At 45.7% G+C, this 20,105-nt stretch overlaps 1 protein-coding gene across 2 annotated transcripts; it reads left to right on the top strand.

The window, feature by feature from the left end:
• Positions 1–901: 901 nt before the first annotated feature.
• Positions 902–18,979, top strand: fam193b (family with sequence similarity 193 member B). Of its 2 annotated transcripts, none has more exons than XM_072693272.1 (10): positions 902–1,195; positions 1,931–2,209; positions 6,612–6,795; positions 7,083–7,283; positions 7,388–7,796; positions 8,718–8,904; positions 11,236–11,469; positions 13,436–14,582; positions 16,665–16,740; positions 16,921–18,979. In XM_072693272.1, the coding sequence occupies exons 1-10, from the start codon at positions 1,052–1,054 to the stop codon at positions 17,015–17,017; spliced, it is 2,958 nt and encodes a 985-aa protein (XP_072549373.1). In that variant the 5' UTR covers positions 902–1,051; the 3' UTR covers positions 17,018–18,979. The 2 variants fall into 2 exon arrangements, with proteins under 2 accessions (XP_072549373.1, XP_072549375.1); XM_072693274.1 differs by lacking the exon at positions 902–1,195 and adding an exon at positions 1,730–1,801.
• The last annotated feature ends 1,126 nt before the right edge of the window (positions 18,980–20,105 follow it).

The following is a 20,105-nucleotide window of genomic DNA, read 5'->3' on the forward strand; positions in this document are numbered from 1 at the left end:
TGATGGTTTAGCTGGACTCTTGGTAGGACCACCATGACCAAGGTGGTTGATTAGCATGACCATCACGATCCCGCTGGTCAAGAGGCTTGGTCATACTGGTTAACCAGCAGTGTGGTCATGATGATGGTCCATAACTGGCCTACAAGCATAGGGCAGGCTTTGCTTTCACCTGGAGAACCAGCTGTTTTAACCACCTTGACCATCTCAAACCAGCCGCCAGCATGTGTTATTATCCTCAGGGAGGAAAATAATAATAATAATAATAATAATAATAATAATGACAAAGCTACTTAGAAGTTGACTCTGATGGTTTAGCTGGACTCTTGGTAGGACCACCTTGAACAAGGTGGTTGATTAGCATGACCATCACGATCCCGCTGGTCAAGAGGCTTGGTCATACCGGTTAACCAGCTGGTTGGTCATGATGATGGTCCATAACTGGCCTACAAGCATAGGGCAGGCTTTGCTTTCACCTGGAGAACCAGCTGTTTTAACCACCTTGACCATCTCAAACCAGCCGCCAGCATGTGTTATTATCCTCAGGGAGGAAAATAATAATAATAATAATGACAAAGCTACTTAGAAGTTGACCCTGATAGTTAAGCTGGACTCTTGGTAGGACCACCATGATGGTTGGTCATGATGATGGTCCATAACTGGCCTACAAGCATAAGGCAGGCTTTGCTTTCACCTGGAGAACCAGCTGTTCTACCATGTTGCACCTCTGCAGCCCTGTGGCGTTTCGCGCTGGTTAACCTGGTGCATCGCTGCGTTTCTGTGGCCTTCCCACAGTTGCCATGGCGGCGAAGCCATTTTGCCATCACTACGTTTGACCCCGCGACCTCGCGCTAGCGTGTGTGTGCCAGCCCTCCGCCATATTGACTGTTGTCTTTGAGGAGGGAAACAGAAACTGCTCTTTTACGGCGCTTGGAATAAAAACTAAAGCCCCAAAAAGCTCGTTTTTAAAAATCGAACCTGTACCATTTTTATCGGACCTGTCGCGAACCAAACGGGCACGGGCAAATATTAGGAAATTAAGTGATAAAGCGCCATGGCTAGGAAGAAGAGCAGGCAGGCGGGAGCGGGGCAGAAGGAGGACCCGCAGCAGCAGCGGAGCGCCGCGGAGAAGAAGGCCGACGGAGCTGCAGCCGGAGGCGGGGACGCGGGATTGGACCGCCCGGCGAGGACCAGCCAGGTAGCTGGAGCTATCCGCTAACGAGACTTATGGCAGCATATATGCAGCAATTTGGACATGCGTTGCCTTTTTAAACGTGGGAACATATTGTGGAGGGCTTTTATCGAATTTGGCATTTTTATAAGGGAGGAATTTTGCAGGAAAATTGTAAAACGCTGCAGTTTTTCTCCCTTTAGCTGCGCTAAGCTAACTATAGCTACCTAGCTAGCAGCGGTGGTAGCGGTGGTAGCGGCAGCAGCAGCAGCGGCGGCGGCGGCGGCAGCAGCTAGCTACCACCCCGGGCGGAGCACCTCGCTCCCCCCACAGTAGCTAAATAAATAAATAAGTGAGTTAATAAATTAATAAATTAATAAATAAATAAATAAGGCCTGTTACGCGATGCTGGACCGTGTCAGGTAATCTAACAGAGGCTGCACACTCAGCTCTGCCTCCCCTCCAGCTGGCCTTCCAGCAGGGCAGGAGGTAAGGAGGTCCTCCGCCTGGAGATGGGGCTTACCAGCCCGCTGCTGAACCAGCCTGATGGGGTAGGTTGCAGGGATGTCTGTAGGTGTGCTTGCCAGCGTTGATCCAGCCTAGGTGTGACAGCAGATCATGCAAAGGAGGAAAGTGAGTGAAAAGCATCCAGGACGGTCCGGAGATGGACTTCAGTGGCCATACGAGTGAAGCTGGGCCAGTGGATTTCCTCCCACAAGCATTCAGCGCTGACCACGCTTCTGCTTCTCTCTTTCTCCACAGTCCATGCACACCTGCTGTTTGCTGTGCCATCGGGAGTTTAAGGACTGGGGGGCGGGCCTGGCCAACGGGCTCCCCAGCCACGGGTCCAAGCTGTCGGAGGCTGTCCCGGCTCTCTCCCAGGCCCTGCTGAGGGAGGTCCCGGGTCGCAAGCTGGCGGACGCCGTGCCCTCGCTGTCGCAGTCGCTGCTGGGGGAGGTTCCTCTCTGGATCTGCCAGAGCTGCCGGAAGAGCGTGGAGGAAGAGGAGAGGAGGACGGCGGCGCAGGAGCAGAGCGCACCGGTGAGTAGCAGCGTCCAGCTCGGATGTGCCGGTGCTCCTGGCCGGTTGCGGGTCCTGTTGGAACTTGGCCCTGTCATGTAGTCTCAGACCTTCAGCTTTTCCAGAGGCTCTTCTCTGACGTTGCACCATTCATGAAGAAATCGCAGCTGAAAATGCCCCCCAAAAAAAGGCCATATAATCCTGCGCTACATGTCCAAATGTTTGTGGACACCCCTTGCTACTTGCTAAATTGCACCTGTTGTTGATACACGTGCATGCACACAGCTTATCTAGTCCATGTAGAGAAGAGAAGTACTGCCAATAGAATAGGACCCTCAGATGAGCATTGATGAGCCTATTGGCACCATGCTGCCTAAAGCCAGGCGTGGACTAGAGGGGTATAAAGCCCCCCAGGATTGATCTGTGGAGCAGTGCTCTGACCAGGAGATGAGGTGGGGTTTTGGTGGTGGTGGTGATCATCCAACATCCTGACCTCACCAACTCAGCTCTTGGTCCTCCAAAATCTACTAGAAAGGCTTCTTCCCTGGACAGTACAGACTCAGTTACTCCAACAAAAGCTTCAACGAAGAAACAAATGAGCAGGTGTCTCAATACTTTTGTCATGTTTTGAATTAAACATATAGCATAGGTACACCAGCGTAAAAGAGAGCTGATGCCCGATGAGCTTCTTAAGCGCCGCTCCGTGCTGCCATGCTCGTGATGAAAGACACAGATTTGACGTGAACTGACGATGAACTCTTGAGCGAGCAGCGGGGATCGTTAAGGACGTCAGCTGGTGGTTTCCTTTAATACTTTTGTATTGAAGTCTGCTCTCATATTCCTTCTGCAAATGAGTTTACAGCTGTACACACATAAGTACAAGCCTCGCTGTCTAGTCCTCAGCTGGTCTAAGGGTGCTTTCACACCTCCCGACCCTGTCTAGTCCGGACCTTCAGTCTTTTCAGTTTGATCTGCACCAAATCAGCAGGTACGAAAGGTGCCTCGAACCTCCACGGGCTGCGAAATATGTGGTGGTCTCAGTCCGAAGCAATGGCTTTTGTGTTGTTTCTGGACTCCGGAGAGCTTGCTTTGAGAGTTCGGTACATTTGAGCCTGGCATCAGTCTGGGGTTCATGTCTAGTGGGCTCTGGTGTGGTCCTCCGCAGGTGTGGAAGCTATCCGGCTCCCGTTGAACAGCCAGAGTGGTGATTTGGCAGCTCTTGAAGTTGGTGCTGCTGGTAGTGATGCTGTAATCTCAGTAGTTTAGTGGATCCGAATGAGTCTGCTCATTCACTTCTTCTGGGAAAGACGACCCACCATCGTCAACGTGCGACAACAAGCGGACGCCTGCCCCTCTACAAACCAGTCCGTGTGAAGTATGGGAAGGTTCAGGCGTAGGTATATCATTCAGAGGTCGTTGGTGTGTTCGCTTAACTGCATTGTGAAACCAAAACAATGATGTCCTCAATGGCTGGCATCACATAACGTACTGGCGGAGGCTCCTCGTGTCGGGACCTAGGGGGAGATACGAACAGGTGGGTCCATTGGCAGTGATGGTCTAGGCTTTAATTCTTCAGCTGGACAAGCCCACCACTCCACACCTATGAGAGTCTTTTAGACCTTGAAGGAGAAGGATGTCTGAGATCAGTGACCTTGTAAATCAAGAGCATGCTAAGAACTGTCTGAACCCATCAGCCAGAATATTAGCACCACTGAATTGGGAAAAACGTTGACAGTGTTGATTTACGAGTGAACGGTCAGTTCTTGAAGGTGTTGAAGCAGGAAAAATGGACAAGCGTAAGTGTCCTAGACAATGACTGGAGGGCGCTGTGGTCAGTACCTACCAAAAGTGGTCCAAGGAAGCACCCCCGGTCAACTAGTGACAGGGTAGGCTGACAGGACTATCAGGACTTGAAGGATCTGCATACGTCAGGTACAACTTCAGAGGTCCTGTGGAGTCCAGGCCTCGAATGGTCAGATCTGTTGTGGCAGCATATGTAGGGACCCACTCAGTATTAGGCAGGTGGTACCAATGTTGTGGCTGATTGGTGTAGGAATTGACTCCTAAGCGTCTCCTTGGACAGTATCCTTTCATCCTTTTGAGCATCTTCTAATGGGCAGCAGCACATTGACTCAAGTGCTCCATATGGCTGCATTGTAGGACTATTCTATAGAGCTATTAGCTGTATATACGTCTGGGCTTACCCTGGCAGTTCAGACTAGCAGGCATACTGGCCCTGTTATTTACAGTTCAGACAGGCCTGTGAACTGGCCCTGTTATTTACCATCTGGATTATAATGTTTACCGCGTCTATTTTCATCATCTTCCCACTACTTTAAATAGACGGTAATTCTGCTTGTTAAGGCAAATGTGCCGAGGTGCTCCAATGGGAGCTCTATTGATGATGGTGATGGTATGGCTTCTTTGTCCTTGTTCCATTTACCCGCAGTCCATCTCTGAACTGAGCTGAGGTAGGACAGAACTGGCCATATTGCTAAAATAAGCGCATACACTAAATGGACGAAAGTATTGGGACACCTGCTCATTCAGTGTTTGAGAGTTGATCCTGCTTATGTTGGAGTGACTGTCTCTACTATCCAAGGAATTTGGAGCACACATTGCTGTGAGGATTTCACTCAACTCCTCCCAAAAGTACTGGATGGCGCTCCACCACCATCATTCCAGAGAACAGCTCTTCCACTGCTCCACAGCTCCTCAATGCTGGGGGGCTTAATACTCCTCTAACCCACGCCTGGCATTATTAGTCATGGTGCCAATAGGTTCATCAGTGTTTATCTGCTCCTAGACTAGACAAGCTGTGTGTCAGCAATGGGTGCAACTGAGGGTAGCTGAATGCATTTGCTGGAAGGAGTGTCCACAAACATTTGGACACAGTGTATCGGTTAGTGTTGTAGGCGTGCCGTCAATCTCGATGACGCTCGGTTTCGTACTGACGTGCTGCAGCAGACCGTTGGGCCGAACGTCTTTGGAAGTGTTTCTAGATATTATTCATCCAGTAAAGAAACGCACTTGTCAGTCAAACCCGAAACTCTCCAGCAGCTCTAAGTCTGAGGAGGCGTGTCTGTCTGGGTTTTGATACTGGTAATTGTGCAGAGCGTCTGATTCTTTGATCGGTTGTCTGGTTGCTGTCGAGTCTCCGCAGCCGTACCCAAAGCAGTCTCCGTTTACCGGGCCTGATGCCGGATATGCCTCTCACTAGGTGGACAAGGGCCAAACAATGGCCACAGCTCTCTTCCTGAACCTGCCCTGATTCTTTACACATAAACCCATTCAGTGAAGAAAAGGCTGAACATCCGTTTGCCATTTCCAGTTCTTATTTATACAAGGTGACCAGTGCAGTAGGCTTTGACTGGTTCAGTCTGGTTGACCCCTTTGCTTTGTTTTGGGATGCCTTTCAAACGTTTGACCTCATGAAGGCCTCTGCTTCAGCTCACTCTGTGGTACCGTGAGCTTAGAGATGCCCTGTTTTAGTTATAGTCCATATGTTATGTTAATTGTGTTACCGCTGCTGATTCCCAAGCGGGACTGTAAGCGGCTGTGGAAGAATCTGCTTGTTTTATATTAAAATCACCTTATTACACATAGTTTAACCCTTTAAATCCAATGTAAAAAATGTCCCTTTTTTTTCTTCCCAGTTTGGTACTGCTAATTAACCCACCCAATATTCGATGCTCCCAAAACTAGGAGGGTAAAGTAGAGCTGGGCAATATGACGATATTGTAGTGTATCATGATACATTTTGTTTTTATTATTTTATTTTTTTTAAATATCGTGATCTAGTATTTTTACCATATCGCCCAGCCCTAGGGTAAAGTCTTAACACATGCCTTCTCTGATATATGTGCAACCAGCCACCTCCTCTCTTCTAATATTGCCGGGCATCCTACATGCTCTGAGGAAAGCGCCGGTTCCCCAGCTCCACCAGCCAACATCGATTAAGAGTTATTAGGGGGAGAGAGTGCCATCTACCCACCCGAAGTGAGCACAGCCAGTTGTGCTGTCTTCGGCTCCGAACACTGATGGCAAAGCCGCATGGCTTTGGATTCAAACTCGTGTCCCCCCGGGCCGTAGTGGTAGAGCTTAGATTGCTGAGCCACTCGGAGCCCACATTTTAAATCTAATCAATAAAATATTAATTCATTTATGAAACTTAGAGACGTACAGATTTCTGAGTTTGAAATTAATTGAGGCACCTTAGAGTATAAGGGGTTAAACCAACCAAATAGAGTCCATAATTAAAAAAAACAAATACAAAATAAAAGTCATATATGGAAAGTGTTTTTGGCTTTTTTTTTTATAAATGGTCAAATAGGCTAAAATAAACACATTTTAAAGAATTTTGGGCATAATATATGTGATTCCTTCGAAGTCTGGAATTTCACACTGTGTGTTTATTTTCCAGGCACCGTTGTCCCACTCGTCCTCGTGTAAGTCGCAGAGCTGCGGGAATGGTTACCCAGAGCAGAGCTCCGTGGACTGGGACCCCAGCTCCTTCCTGTCGGCCCGAAAGCTCTCGGGCCTCTGGAACTCGGCTCACTCAAACACGGGAGCTCACTGCACCCATGGCGGTACTCACTCTCAGCAAGGTTCGACCCGCTTGACTGTGTGTGTGTGTGTGTGTGTGTGTGTGTGTGTGTGTCTGTGTCTGCTCTCTGTAGTGGGATGACCTTGTTTTCAGAACAAGGCTATCTATTCTGATTATTACCTATTATTATAACTCAGGTTCTAAATGTTGCACATATCAGAACTGGGTTCTGTGTTCTGCTGGTATAAAAAAATATTGCACTGTTCTTAGGATAATCTTTGACCGTTATCTTTCCATTGTGATCGGTCTGAACCCCCCCCACCTCATTTATGCTCTTTGTGGTTGCAGCAGGCGGGACGGCGGGACCAACCTGTCATGAGAAAAGATCCTCTCACGAGGCATCTGGGACCAAAGTGTGTCCCTACAGTCACCCAGCATCCTCCAACCCCGGTGCCACGTCCCCCGTTACTCCACTGTCTACCTCCGCTGACCTTTGCAAGACCACCCCCAAGCACTTCAAAACCATGTGCAGGCGACCAACTCCTCCAGGTATGAGCGCTTTACCGGTTAGAACTTACTTGGAGATGTTCCTTAAAATGCCACAGCTGCAGAAGTGGTGGTAGTGGTGGTATTCACCTTCTTCTGTCCTCCAGGTGAGGCGTTCCATCCGAACGAGCACCACCAGCCTGCAGACCTGTCCGTGCCGCCCAACAGTCCCACGGGCCTCTCTTCCCAGAACTCCACTTTGCTGCCTGCCACCAAGCCCACCTCCAGTCAGCATGTCCACGTCAACGCAGCTGCACACGCTCCATTCTCCCCACTGGCACCGAACCTGCCGGCTGGCGGCAAGCACTCGAGCGGTCCGGACAGCCCTGCCGCTCTGCACAAGTCCAGCGCCTGCAAAAACGCTCACATTCCACCTGCCAGCGCCCAGCATGGGAAAGTGGGTGCCTCGCTGATGGGCTGCAGCCACCCCTGCAACGGGCACAACAATAACAACAACAGCAGCGGTGGAACTGTAGCCTCCTCCAATGCAGCTCATCTAACATCCACCGCTTGCAGGTTGGTGAGGGGTCGGGGGTCGTGCTCTGAGTAGAGATGTTGTGGGTTTTTAGGGTAATACCAGACTTTTTTCACTCATTAATTTTTTTGCATGAGGCTTCTAGTTCCTCCTGCACTGCTTGGATGATGTTTTGCTCAGGGGGGCTGTGAAGGCCATGGCAAACCCTTCAGTTTGTGCATTTTGAGGTGTGTTTAGGATCATTGACCTGCTGGTAGAAGCTCTTCCACTTCTCCAGACCTCAATCTGACCTCCACTGTCCCTGTAAAGTGCCATTTCTTAACTTTCTGGAGTCTGTGAAGGCGTCAGCACGTCAAATTCGATGTTTCTCTGTGCTCTATTAATATTTACGACAACACAGCCCAGAAATACAGTCCTGCGGCCACTGATGAAGGAATTTCCAGCAGCAGATCTTCTGATCTTCTGTCCCTGGAGCAGCTAGGTAGGAGTGTCAAATAGAGAGGATAGCCACAGTGTTTAAGAACGCTGTGTCTGATCCACCACCACCACCGTCATGTCATTCAGTGTCACTGCAGTGCTGAGAATGACTGACTGACTGACTGACTGACTGACCCACCACCCAAATACTACAGCCTGCTCTGTGGTGGTCAGTCCTGTGGGGTCCTGAGCTTTGAAGAATAAACAGGGTGAAAGGAGGAGGCTGATAACAGAGTCTACAGACTTGTAGAACTGCACAGTGCTCCTAAATAGTAATGGACAGTGAGTGTAGGAACAACGAGGTGGTTTTAATGAAGTGGCCGGTCGGTGTACTTTGGCAAGGCTCCCAGTGCTGCTTTCTCTGTCCTGTAACTGGGCTTAAAAATGTAGCCTGATGCCGTAAATGCCCTGAGAATGTGTTTCTGCAGCATCTCTGTGTTATTAACCAAAACACTGTTAACTGAGGTGTGTGTGTGTGTCTTTAGGGACCAAGCGTGTAAAGGGCACAAGCTGGTAAACGGCTCAACGTGTCAGCAGGCGGTGTGCGAGCCGGAGGAAGGCGAGGATGAAGACAGCAGCTCGGAACGCAGCTCCTGCGCCTCCTCATCCACCAATCAACGGGACGGGAAATATTGTGACTGCTGCTACTGCGAGTTCTTCGGCCATAATGCGGTAATTCTGCTGGGCTCGGCGCTGTTCGGGTTGTACCCTGTGGGGTTCTGCAGGGTTGGGCACAGTTTAAACACACAAATGATTCAGCTGATGAGTGATGCTTCAGCTGGGGGCTCTTTTTATCCTTTAATTAAATTAATAAAATTAATAATTAGTAAAATAAAAATGATGCTGAGGCAGTGCTTATATACTTTAAAATAAAGATCTAATGGTGGCAAAGACTGAATTTAACTATTTTAGATTTAAGTGCTGAGTGGCGTAGTGCAGAACAGTAAAAGAATTTACTTTAGTTTTTAATGTTTAATAAATTTTATATATTTTTCTGTGTTCTCTAGAGCTCTACTGATGTCTTATGGGCATATTATCTAAAAAAACTGTGAACTTTAGGGTGCGTCCCAATTGCATACCAATTAGTAATTAGTAAGTAAGTAGTAGTTCTTGAGTATGGAGTATGTAATTTAGATGAAAGTGTCAAAGTGATGAACTTGCATACTCACAGATCAGTTTTTGAGTATTGTTACGATGGACACTACATAATAGGAGCTACTGAGGTCCGGGGGAAAAGAATCAGTTTAAAAAATATATATAAATAATGTTGGATAATGATAAATGAGCAGTAGATCTCACAGTGCTTCATCACTTCCTCTTAGTACAGGTTAGTATAATAATATTTGGTTAATATTTAGTGTACTGACCCACCAAATCCGTGCTATTAAGATATATAGCATATTATCTATACCTTCAGAGTATTACTGTGTAGTCCTCAGTCCAAGATAACTGCTGACACCTCAGCTTTTGTGGTACAGAAAGAGCCATAGAACTGTCCAACCGTCCAGTTCAGCCATAGACGTTATAAATGAGGAGATCGGCCACTGGTTGAAATGCGAATGGGAACGCTCCTAATGCTCAGCGTGGCGTCTGTTCACGGATAAAGTCAGAAAAGAGCCAATCAGATTGCTCATTATGCTGCCATTGGAGGAGGGTTGACGTGCTATTGGGTAAAGCCCGCCTCGTTTTTTTTAGCGTTATTGAGCCAAAGTTTTTGTCAGATGTATATATATGTGTGATCTGACCATATACAGATCAGTATGATCAGTAATCTGACCTTCAGTTTCCAGTAAGTTGCGCTCTCCCCATTCATAGACATGCAAAGAGGGGTGTGATACCTTTTTTAGCGTGAAAAAGCTGTGCAGTTATCCCAAATATCAGCCCGGTTAGGACGCTTCTCAACCAATCAGATGTTGTATAATCTGTAATATTAAATGTAAACATGCATTTATAACCTGAGGACGTAAAACTTTCCCTAAATGAAGAATGGCTTTAATGCAGGACTGAGCTTTTTGCTCCGTTTATGGGTTTTATCTTCTGAACGCTGCACTATAGTAGCCTTCCAGCGTTTTGTGTAAAACACATGAGGCAGTTTTACAGTGCTTGTATACCTTGTAGGCCTCAGGTCTGTGGTTGAGGATTCAGAATCGCAGGTTGTGATGATGTTTAATTCTGGGGCGTATTTGCTGTAATTGGATTCGGACCTGCTGTGCACTCCTGTAGCTTGAGGGATTGTGTAGGATGGGGAAATTAAACCCACAAACCCTGCTATTCTTCAGGAGCTGAATTATTAACCACGGGACGTCATAACTTATGAAACACAATTAAGACGTTAATCTAGGTCTGTTTATTTATTTATTTATTTATTTATTTAAAACCCTCCTTTCTCATTGATTGTAGTCAGTAGACTGCAGATGTGTTATCCTAATGGTTAATTTTGAGTTTTAATATGTTTATAATTGTTTAAATGCAGCAGAAGAGCATTAGTTGTGAGGGGTCCTGGGTCCTGCTATTCTAACAAGTGCTGTGCTAGATAAGATAATCCTATATTAGTCCCACAGTGGGGAAATTCTCAGTGTCACAGCAGCAAAGGGAGAGCAAGACACTCAGATGCAAAACGTAGATAAATTACCAATATTTACACAATATAAATAATAGAAGTAAAAAAAAAAAAAACTTAATTGCATGTGTATTTGGGGGGGGGGGGGGGGGATTGCACATTGTATTTTTGCATTGAGATATGAGGTCGTATAACCAGCATTCAGACCAGTGTTTCTCAACCCTGCACATTTATTGCTTTCCCTTCTCTGGACACACCTGATTCAACTAGTCAGTCAATTAACAAGTCCTTTCAGAGGTGCAGTGGGTGTGTTCAAGCAGGGGTTCCACTACAACGTGCAGGACAGGGGGGCCTCCAGGGTTGAGAAACACTGTCTGTGACCCAAAGCACTATTGAGTTCCGCCTCCACTGACGCTCAGTATCTCCTCTCTCCCATCCCACAGCCGCCCGCAGCCCCCACCAGTCGGAACTATGCAGAGATCCGAGAGAAGCTCCGGTCTAGGCTGACTCGTCGTAAAGAGGAGCTGCCTCAGAGGCAAGACCTGGATCCAGCCGCGCCAAGTGCCATCGACCACCGGGACGTGGACGAGCTCCTGGACTTCATCAACAGCACCGAACCCAAGCCAGTTAACACCGCCAAGGCAGCCAAGCGCGCCCGGCACAAACAGAAGAAGAAGGTACCGTCAGATTCTTAGGCAGTATGAACTTCTGTAGACATGATGTTTCTTCTTTGAAGGATCGTGTATGTGTGGGTAAGCAGGCCATATTGATCCGTTGTCGGGGAATCTGCTCTGAAATTAGTCGATCAGTAGACGTCACAGGAATGAACCACGTGTGTCGCAGGGTGTCCACTAAACTGCCACTGTTGGACGGACTCTGCTCCAGGAGGGCCGTACCGTTGGCTGACCCTGTGCTCATAATTGCAAAGAGAAGAATACCAATAAAGGCACATTACTACTATGGATTATTACAGGTTTAATGGTACACAGAAGCCGGTACACGGTTCGATCCACGCTGGTTTGTTCCACCAAGTTCCTGTGGTTGGTTGTGGGTGGTTGGGGTGGGGTCAACAAAACTACAGTGACCAAAGTGATGCTCCTAAATCCATGCAAATCCAACAGCGCACAGCTTGGTTTCCGGGTGGCATGCACTTTTATAAAATTACCGTATTTACCCTAATTGTGCGTACCGCAAGTTCTCTGGTGGGCTGCATGCACTGACCTGTGACCCTAATATCGTAATACCCCTAATAGAATAGAAAACCTCTATTCAACCTGCTCTGGGAATTTGTCTAGGTTGCACACTAATAAAATAGTAAGAAATATAAAATGAGACCCATGCCAGCTTCGAATGCACCAGTACAGTTACAGTGTGATTAAAATTACATTTTTTTTTTAACAGGTGACTTAGGAGGAATATTAAATAATACTGAACTTGAAATAATGATGACTATGGATTAGAGCTGGGCAATATGAATATTTTATCGTATCGTGATAAATTTTGTTATGGTGATGATAATAAGCTTCTCTAATCATATGGAGGAGACTGTTAGTGCTTAATAAACACTGATCAGCTGCAGGTTTCATTACTAACAGTGTAATTAGACTGGGTTAATTAGCTGAAGAGCAGCAGGTGTTTATATAGAGTATAAATCACTGTATTCAGTACAGAAGAGGATCTGAAAAGTAGTTTATAGGAATCTGTCGCTACTGATGTTTTAAGTCTGAGACAATAAATATTGTGTAGATATAAAAAACAATGGATGCACCGATCCGAAATTAGGATCTGGTATAGCTCCCGATATTAACAAAATTAGCTGGATCAGGTATCGGATAATTTAATCATTTCTTTAATTGGTTTAATTGGCTTTAACTGTGCTAAATGTTTAGATGTTTGCAGTGTTTGATTACTGATTGTATGTTTGACCAAGTTGCTTATTTATTCTCAGGTTCAGCTGCTAGATTTTATTTTGAATTACTGTTTATGCAAAATATTTCAAAATAAGATTAATAAGTTTGTGTGTTTGACAAAATGACGGCGCTTATTTTTTAGTTTTGGCTGAAACATTTTATTTATTTTAATATTTGTAAATAAGTTTGACTACTGTGTAAAGGTCCTGCACAATTGTTTAGTATTTTAGTAGCAAATAAATGGCGATTTTTTTTTTTTTTAATTTTTTTTTTTTTTTTTCATTTATCCATGTTAATTTGTTGTATTTTGCTTTACAAAGTTAGTAAAGTAATGTTTAAGTCAATCCTGGCTTTAAGTCTCGACCACATGGTTTATTAATTCAACAGTGGTATCAGTGGGACCGCATTGAAATAGTTGGATCGGTGCATCCCTAACGCTGACTTTGGGATCCTCACTCTCAACAACACACCGGTGTGCCAAAAAATATAATAATGCTGGAAACCAAAAGTTAAGATGGGAAATCTGACCCTATTCTGAGAGACGGTGTCGAATCTTAAGCTCACATTGAGTATAGCACATGGATGGTGCAGGGCTGAAATTGCTGTTCTTCATGTTAGTGAGGTGCAGGGACTTGTGGGATCACCCAGGTGGAAATGTGGAGGTTGTGGAGGTCGTTTGACTTGATATCCTTGTATGTGCTGACCAGTGTGTGTTTGCCTGTGCATCCTTCAGGAGAGGGAACGTGCCCAGCAGGGTGCAGCGGAGACGGCCTGCAACGATCAGCGATCCTCCCCTCCTCCGGAGCCGGCCGAGGAGGAGTCCGCTCCAGACGGGGAGCCGGGCCGTCTCCTGGAGTGGCCTCAGCTTGAGCTGGAGCGCGTCAACAGCTTTCTGACCTCCCGCCTGGAGGAGATCAAGAACACCATCAAAGACTCCATAAGGGCCTCCTTCAGCATGTACGATCTCAACCTGGATGTCAACGACTTCCCCAAGAAGGCCGCCACGCTGGAGGGCAACCACCTGCTGTCCCACCTCAACGGCTCGTCCGACCTGCAGCAGATAGATCTGGACCTTTCCCCGCTCTCTCTGAGGAACTTCAAGAGGGACCTGGATACGCTTAACGGTTGGGAGGACACCACCGCAGCCTCCACCACCACTAACAACAGCAGCAGCAGTCTCAGCAGCAGCACCACCACCACCACCTCTATAAACGCAGCCACGGCCAAAGACGTCCAGCGGCTGCACACCACTCCCAGCCTCTCCAAGCTCATCCGAGTCCGCTCTCCGGAAAGAGACTCCCCACCTGGCTCTGAGGCCGCCCAGCCCAGCTCCACACCTGTGCCCAAACCCAAAGACGAGGCACCCGACGCCAAGAACACCACAGGGGCCGGAGCCAAGACGAAGAAGGGCAAAAAGCAGCAGCAGCTGCAGCAGCTGCAGCAGCTTCAGAGGCAGCAGCAGCAACAGGACCAGGCCTCACAGGAGCAGCTTGCTGTCTCCAAGTCTGCTAAAGTAACACCTGGAAACCAGGAGAAATCCCAAGAGAGCAGAATAGCGGAGGCTGAGAAAGGCCCCAGAGGAGGATCCAAAGCTGTCCAGCCGAGTCAGCAGCACGGGGAGACGCCGAAGACTGGGAGCAGAAAGACGGAAGAAGGCAAGGCTGCCAAGCACACTTCGAACGGGGCCGCGAACGGGAACCACCATCCAGGGTCCAACTCTCACCGAGGAAAGAGCGACACGGACACGCGAGGAAACCGATCGGAGAACGATGTCGATGCTAAAACCAACTCCCACACTCCAGCAAACTTGAACTTGCAGCAGCAAAAGGGAAAGAATAAGAAGAACAAAAGCAAGACGGACAAGTCCAGTAGTGCTATTGGTAATGTGACTTTTTACTTATTGACTTATTTAACTTCCGTCTAGAGCTGGGTGATATGACGATATTTTATCGTATCGTGATGTGTTTTTTTTATTATCGTGATGATAATATTCTTCTCTAATCATATGGAGGAGACTGTTAGTTCTTAATAAACACTGATCAGCTGCAGATTTCATCACTAACAGTGTAATTACACTGCTTTAATTAGATGAATTTCAGCAGATGTTGAGTATAAATCACTGTATTCAGTACAGGAGAGGATCTGAATAGTAGTTTATAAGAATCTGTCGCTACTGATGTTTTTAGTGTGAGATGTATATCGTGATATAGTATTTTTATCATATCGCCCAGCCCTACATCCGTCTATACAGTCTGGCAGTAGTAGTTCCTGTGATGATCATGTTGTGAAAGGCTTTGATGACAGAATAGCAGATATTAGATTCCCTGGGCCTGCAGTGGGTTGGCTCTAGTCTGCAGATTGAGAGGCAGTCCGAGTCAGCAGTTGTGAGAGAAAGGTGAGTGTTGTGAGGAGCGTAGGCTTTTAGACAAGTCTCAATCAGACCAATCAGAGTATGTTAAGAGTCGGGGGTATCCACTTGTTCATACCGTTATGTCCTCTCTAAATATTACGGCTGTATACAGTCTACAGGTAGTAGTATGAGCTGCGCAAGCTAGCAAGCAGGCTTAACACCACAGCGCAGACCGTGTTCCAGCTAACCGAGGCTCAAATCACAAGACGGCAGGGTTGTGGGTTCGATAGCCGAACTCGGCAAGCTGCCACTCATGAGCGAGGGTACTAATATACTACCTTGCAAGCACCTCACCTCCACACTTTAAGGGTCCCCATGGCTTTATCGCTGAATTCCAGATTCTCTCTGCTATGATGGAATCATCTAGTTTTTGGAAAGTGCTGCTCAGTGATGCAGTGTTGACTCTTTTTCTGCTTTTCCCTTTATATTCATTGTATTGATCTCGCCAGCTTATCCGCAGCAACTTGCAAGGTTGCTCGTATTACAGCAGTGGGCCAGTGTAGTGTTAGGAGTCCCCTTAGGAAAGACTCCGAAGTAGTGGTGTTATTCGTTCCACCACTCCAGCAGGGGCAAATGCAAAAAGCGAGAGGAGATGGAGAGCGTGTTGCTCAGTGTTTTATACCACTGCTGGGAATTCTGCATGAATCAGACCCCCCACCCTTTTTATTTTTATTCTATTTTTGTTATATACACACTATTTTTGTTATATATAGACACGCATTCGAAATATTTAGATATAATATAATATATACATATATATACACAGACTTTATTTCCTTTTTTCTTTTTCTTTTTTCTGAATCATTCTTCAACTGAGATGCAGCCGATCAGAGGTTCTAACTAATATGCGACGCACCCCAGAGGTGAGACACCTCAAAAAACCAAAACAAGAAATTAAACTCCAACAAAAACGTCAGAGAATAGAGCAGCATTTTCTGGAAGAGTGAAGGATGAAGAGTTTAGATCCTGACCGATTAACTAACACACTCATTACTTGCTGCTTTTTAAGCAGCAAACTTCCCGTTCCACCTTAAATAACCCAGCAGTGACGCTTTACTGCTGAGCTGTATACAACTGCAGCGCTATTTAAGGTGGAGAGTTACAGTTAGCTTTTATTTTGGCTGCTAACTGGTAACATCACCAAACCTATCAGTTCAATTAAGCTCAGTTTGTTTTTTCTTACTGAAATAATCTCACAGATGAGGATTATGTCTATTAATGGCACCTAGAGGACACCAGGTGGCGCTCTGCTCCAGCAAACCTAATGATTGGAAGTGGATCGGAACCCTAAAAGTCGATACCCAGTCCATTAAAAATATATATCTCTACTGGATCCATTTAGTGGATCAGATTGAGACAGCCCTACTATAAAGTGCAGGGCAGCGGGCCTCCTGGACCAGGGGTGAGTAAGTTGAGGCCCCCCCCAAAAAAAAAAAATACTGCTTCAGATGAACCTGGATCTGCTCGAGAGTCAAAGAACTTATTGATCTCCTGTCCTCCCTTCTGTTAAAGATGAACAATGTCCAAAAGTCGTTTCCTCTTTCCTTAATAGATGACGTGTTCCTCCCCAAAGACCTGGATCCAACGGAAATGGACGAGATCGATCGTGAGGTTGAATACTTCAAGAGGTGAAGCCCCGTCGATACGAGAGCGCAGAACTTTGATGAATTATTAATTGCAGCTCTATCTTGTTATTCTGTTGACGTCTTGACGTTCTCCTGCTGACGAACATCTCTCTCTCTCTCTCTCTCTCCCTCTCCCCCTCTCTCTCCCTCTCTCTCTCCCTCTCCCCCTCTCTCTCCCTCCAGGTTTTGCCTCGACTCAGCTAAGCAAACCCGACAGAAGGTGGCCGTGAACTGGTCCAACTTCAGCCTGAAAAAGATGCCCTCAAACGCAGCTCAGTAACACACGTGAACGATGGTCAGAGACAGAACCCGCCCTCCCGAGACTCTCAAGACTGCTCAACACACGTTTGACTCACTGTATCGAACACCTGATTGGCCTGTGGTCACTGTAGTCGACACCTGATTGGCCTGTGGCCAACTTTACTCTGCTCAACACTTGATTGTGGCTGGACGTCACCCTCTGTCTATGCCCTCTTTATCACTAAAGCCACGGGACCTCGCTCTACATGATCATCCATCAGAGCTTTTCTCATCGTACGTGTGGGTAGAGCTGGATCACTGGCCGGCCGGCCTGCCTGCCTGCTGTCCCATCTCTCTTTCTCTCTCTCTACGTCTCTCTCTACGTCTCTCTCTGTCTGTGTCTCTCTCTCGCTCGCTCTCTCTGTTTGGGTTGGAGTAGGCAGCCAAAAATGTGTTTTGGTGACCACTCCTGCAGTTCTTGACTTCATTTGTAGTATGTAAACAGTTATTTTACAATAAAAGTCTTTTAAATCAGAACGACGGCACGCTTTGACCTATCGGCCCATTGTGTTTTCCTTTTTTCCCCCCATTTCTTTTTTTTTTTTTTTTTCCTCTTTCCCAAGTTTTTCCAAAAGGTACTGTCCCACCAGCTCATGGACATTCAGATCTAGAGGATCCTGAAGATACAGTTCGCTCTCCACGAATACTGACATTATTATTATCTTATTATTATTATTATTATTATTTTTAATCATGAATTTCATTAACCTGCCAAAACACAACTGATGGTGCTCTGTTTGTGGCACAGATTCCCAAAATTCCCTCCTTTTAGCAGAGTACAGTGAACCGTTCTGAGTTCGTATTTTATCTGACGTCTCTGAGAACATGATAAACGTGGGTCCAGATGTGTTTTAATGACTGAACATCACCCTGTCTACAACACAGCCTACAGATTTGGACTCCCATATTTTTTTTATTTAATTTTTTTTATTTTTTAAATTTTGCCTCATTTTCCAAAAGCAAACTGCAAAATTGAACACTAATGTACACTCTGGGTTTTTCAAACCATATCAGATGACCGCCTGACTTGAACATTTACATGCAGTCTTCTAAAAGAGGACAGGTTGATGGGATTCCTCCTGCATGCTCAAAACTGACACAATTCCAATTTGCTCCCAATTTTTTCTGCTTATTTTTCCAATCTGTGTCGGACAGTACAGCTCAGTGCTGACCGGTAGAAGAGTTTCCCCGATTTCAGCTGAAGTCTCGTCTCTTTGTGCTCTTCAGAATCCTCCTCCTTCTTCTCCTCTGTAGTCTACTGAAGTAGTTCTGTACTGTTGCTCCATAGCCGGCGGTTTCCCGGCAGGGCAGGAATGCTGGTCTCCAGCCGCTCCCTGTAGTGCAGCTTTGCGTAGTTTGAATAGGCTGATGTGCTCCTGGTTCAGATAGGCTGTTCTTCGTTACTTTTTTTTTTGTTGTTGTTTTTTGCTTTTCCAGATGTTTGTATGTGCAGACTGATATCAAGAACCGTTCTTCTGTTGTTTTTTTGTTGATAGTTTTTAGTTTTTCCTCCTTCCGTTCATGTGTGAGGAGTTCTAAGCTTCGCTGCAATGGTACAACCTTCCGACCCTAACCCTGACATTGCTCTGCACGTTGGTGTCGGCACATTTATACATGTACTCTCAAGTAAACAAGTCCGAAATGCAAATTTGACATTATGTTGGGAAGCGGGATCTGGGAATATGATCATAACTGATGTACCGTTTTTTTTTTTTTGTTTGTTTGTTTTTTATATTTTTCCCCACCTTTTTTCCGTTGCTTTGAAGGATTGAGATGCAAAACAAGATGGGTTTTAAAATCTGTTTGAGCGATTTGTTTTCATATTCTACATCTCTGATGCTATCCAGGTTATATTCAACTAGGACACATTATCTTAAACGTTTGGAATGTAGATTTATACTATACCATTAATGGCCAAGTGTATGTTGGCTTTCTGTTTTTTCCGTTGTTTTTGTTTGTTTTTCTTTTTTTTTTAATTATTATTATTATTATTATTCACTTTTGATACTGTGAAAATCTTTCGTTCAGAAAGATTAAAACATTACAGTTTTGACAAAAAAGAAAAGTCTCATGTTTACTTTCCAGCCTCATTTTGCTTGGGGTTAAATCCTGGCAGGTGCAGGAGTGTCATACAAAGGTAAGAACCATAAAGCCACCATAATTGCAACATTGATAATGGCAAAAATATGACATATATTATGAACTATCTAAGAGAGATTGAAGAATAGTTATCAAAGTTAACATTTATGAGAATAAATAAATAAATAAAATAAAGGATTTATCATATCACTGATTAGACCTAGTTTAAGTCAGACAATAAACTGAGAACAGCATAGATAATGTATTGTATAGCTACAAGATAGTGTATTTAGGCCATGAGAGAATGAATTCAAGCCCACAGGTTAATACAGTGGGACAGTGAGATAATATCTTGAGGCCACAAGATGATATAGTCAAGTCAAGTCAGGGTAAATGGTTGGTGAATGAGAGAGAGAGAGTGTGCATCAGTTCAGTCTCTGGAGTTGAGGAGTCTGATGGCTTGAGGGAAGAAGCTGTTGCAGAGTCTGGTCGTGTTGGACCGGATGCTGCGGTACCTTCTTCCTGACGGCAGGAGGGAGATCAGTCTGTGTGAAGGGTGGGTGGGTGGAGTCATCCACAATGCTGGCTGCTTTGCGGATGCAGCGGACGGTGTAAATGTCCATGACGGAGGGGAGAGAGACTCCGATGATCCTCTCAGCTGTCCTCATATATTTAGGCCCTGAGAATTTACTGTGTGCACAAAATAATATACTGAGGATATAAGAAATGTATAAAAGCTGCAAAATAATATGCTGCCTTTTATTTATTAAATATTAGGTTTGTGATTTATTTATAAACACCCACTATATAACATTTGGGCTGTCTATGGTATACGATATAGCGGTGATGCGGGAGGTTTGCTGGAAAAGACACTACAGATATATGTTAACACTAATTTAACATATACAGCTATACAGCGTTTTCTGACCCTTGGAATTTATTTAGTGTAAAAATAAATAAATAAGTTAATAAATAAACTAATAATAATA

Source organism: Salminus brasiliensis, chromosome 12 (genome assembly GCF_030463535.1).
Source record: "Salminus brasiliensis chromosome 12, fSalBra1.hap2, whole genome shotgun sequence".
Taxonomy (NCBI): domain Eukaryota; kingdom Metazoa; phylum Chordata; class Actinopteri; order Characiformes; family Bryconidae; genus Salminus; species Salminus brasiliensis.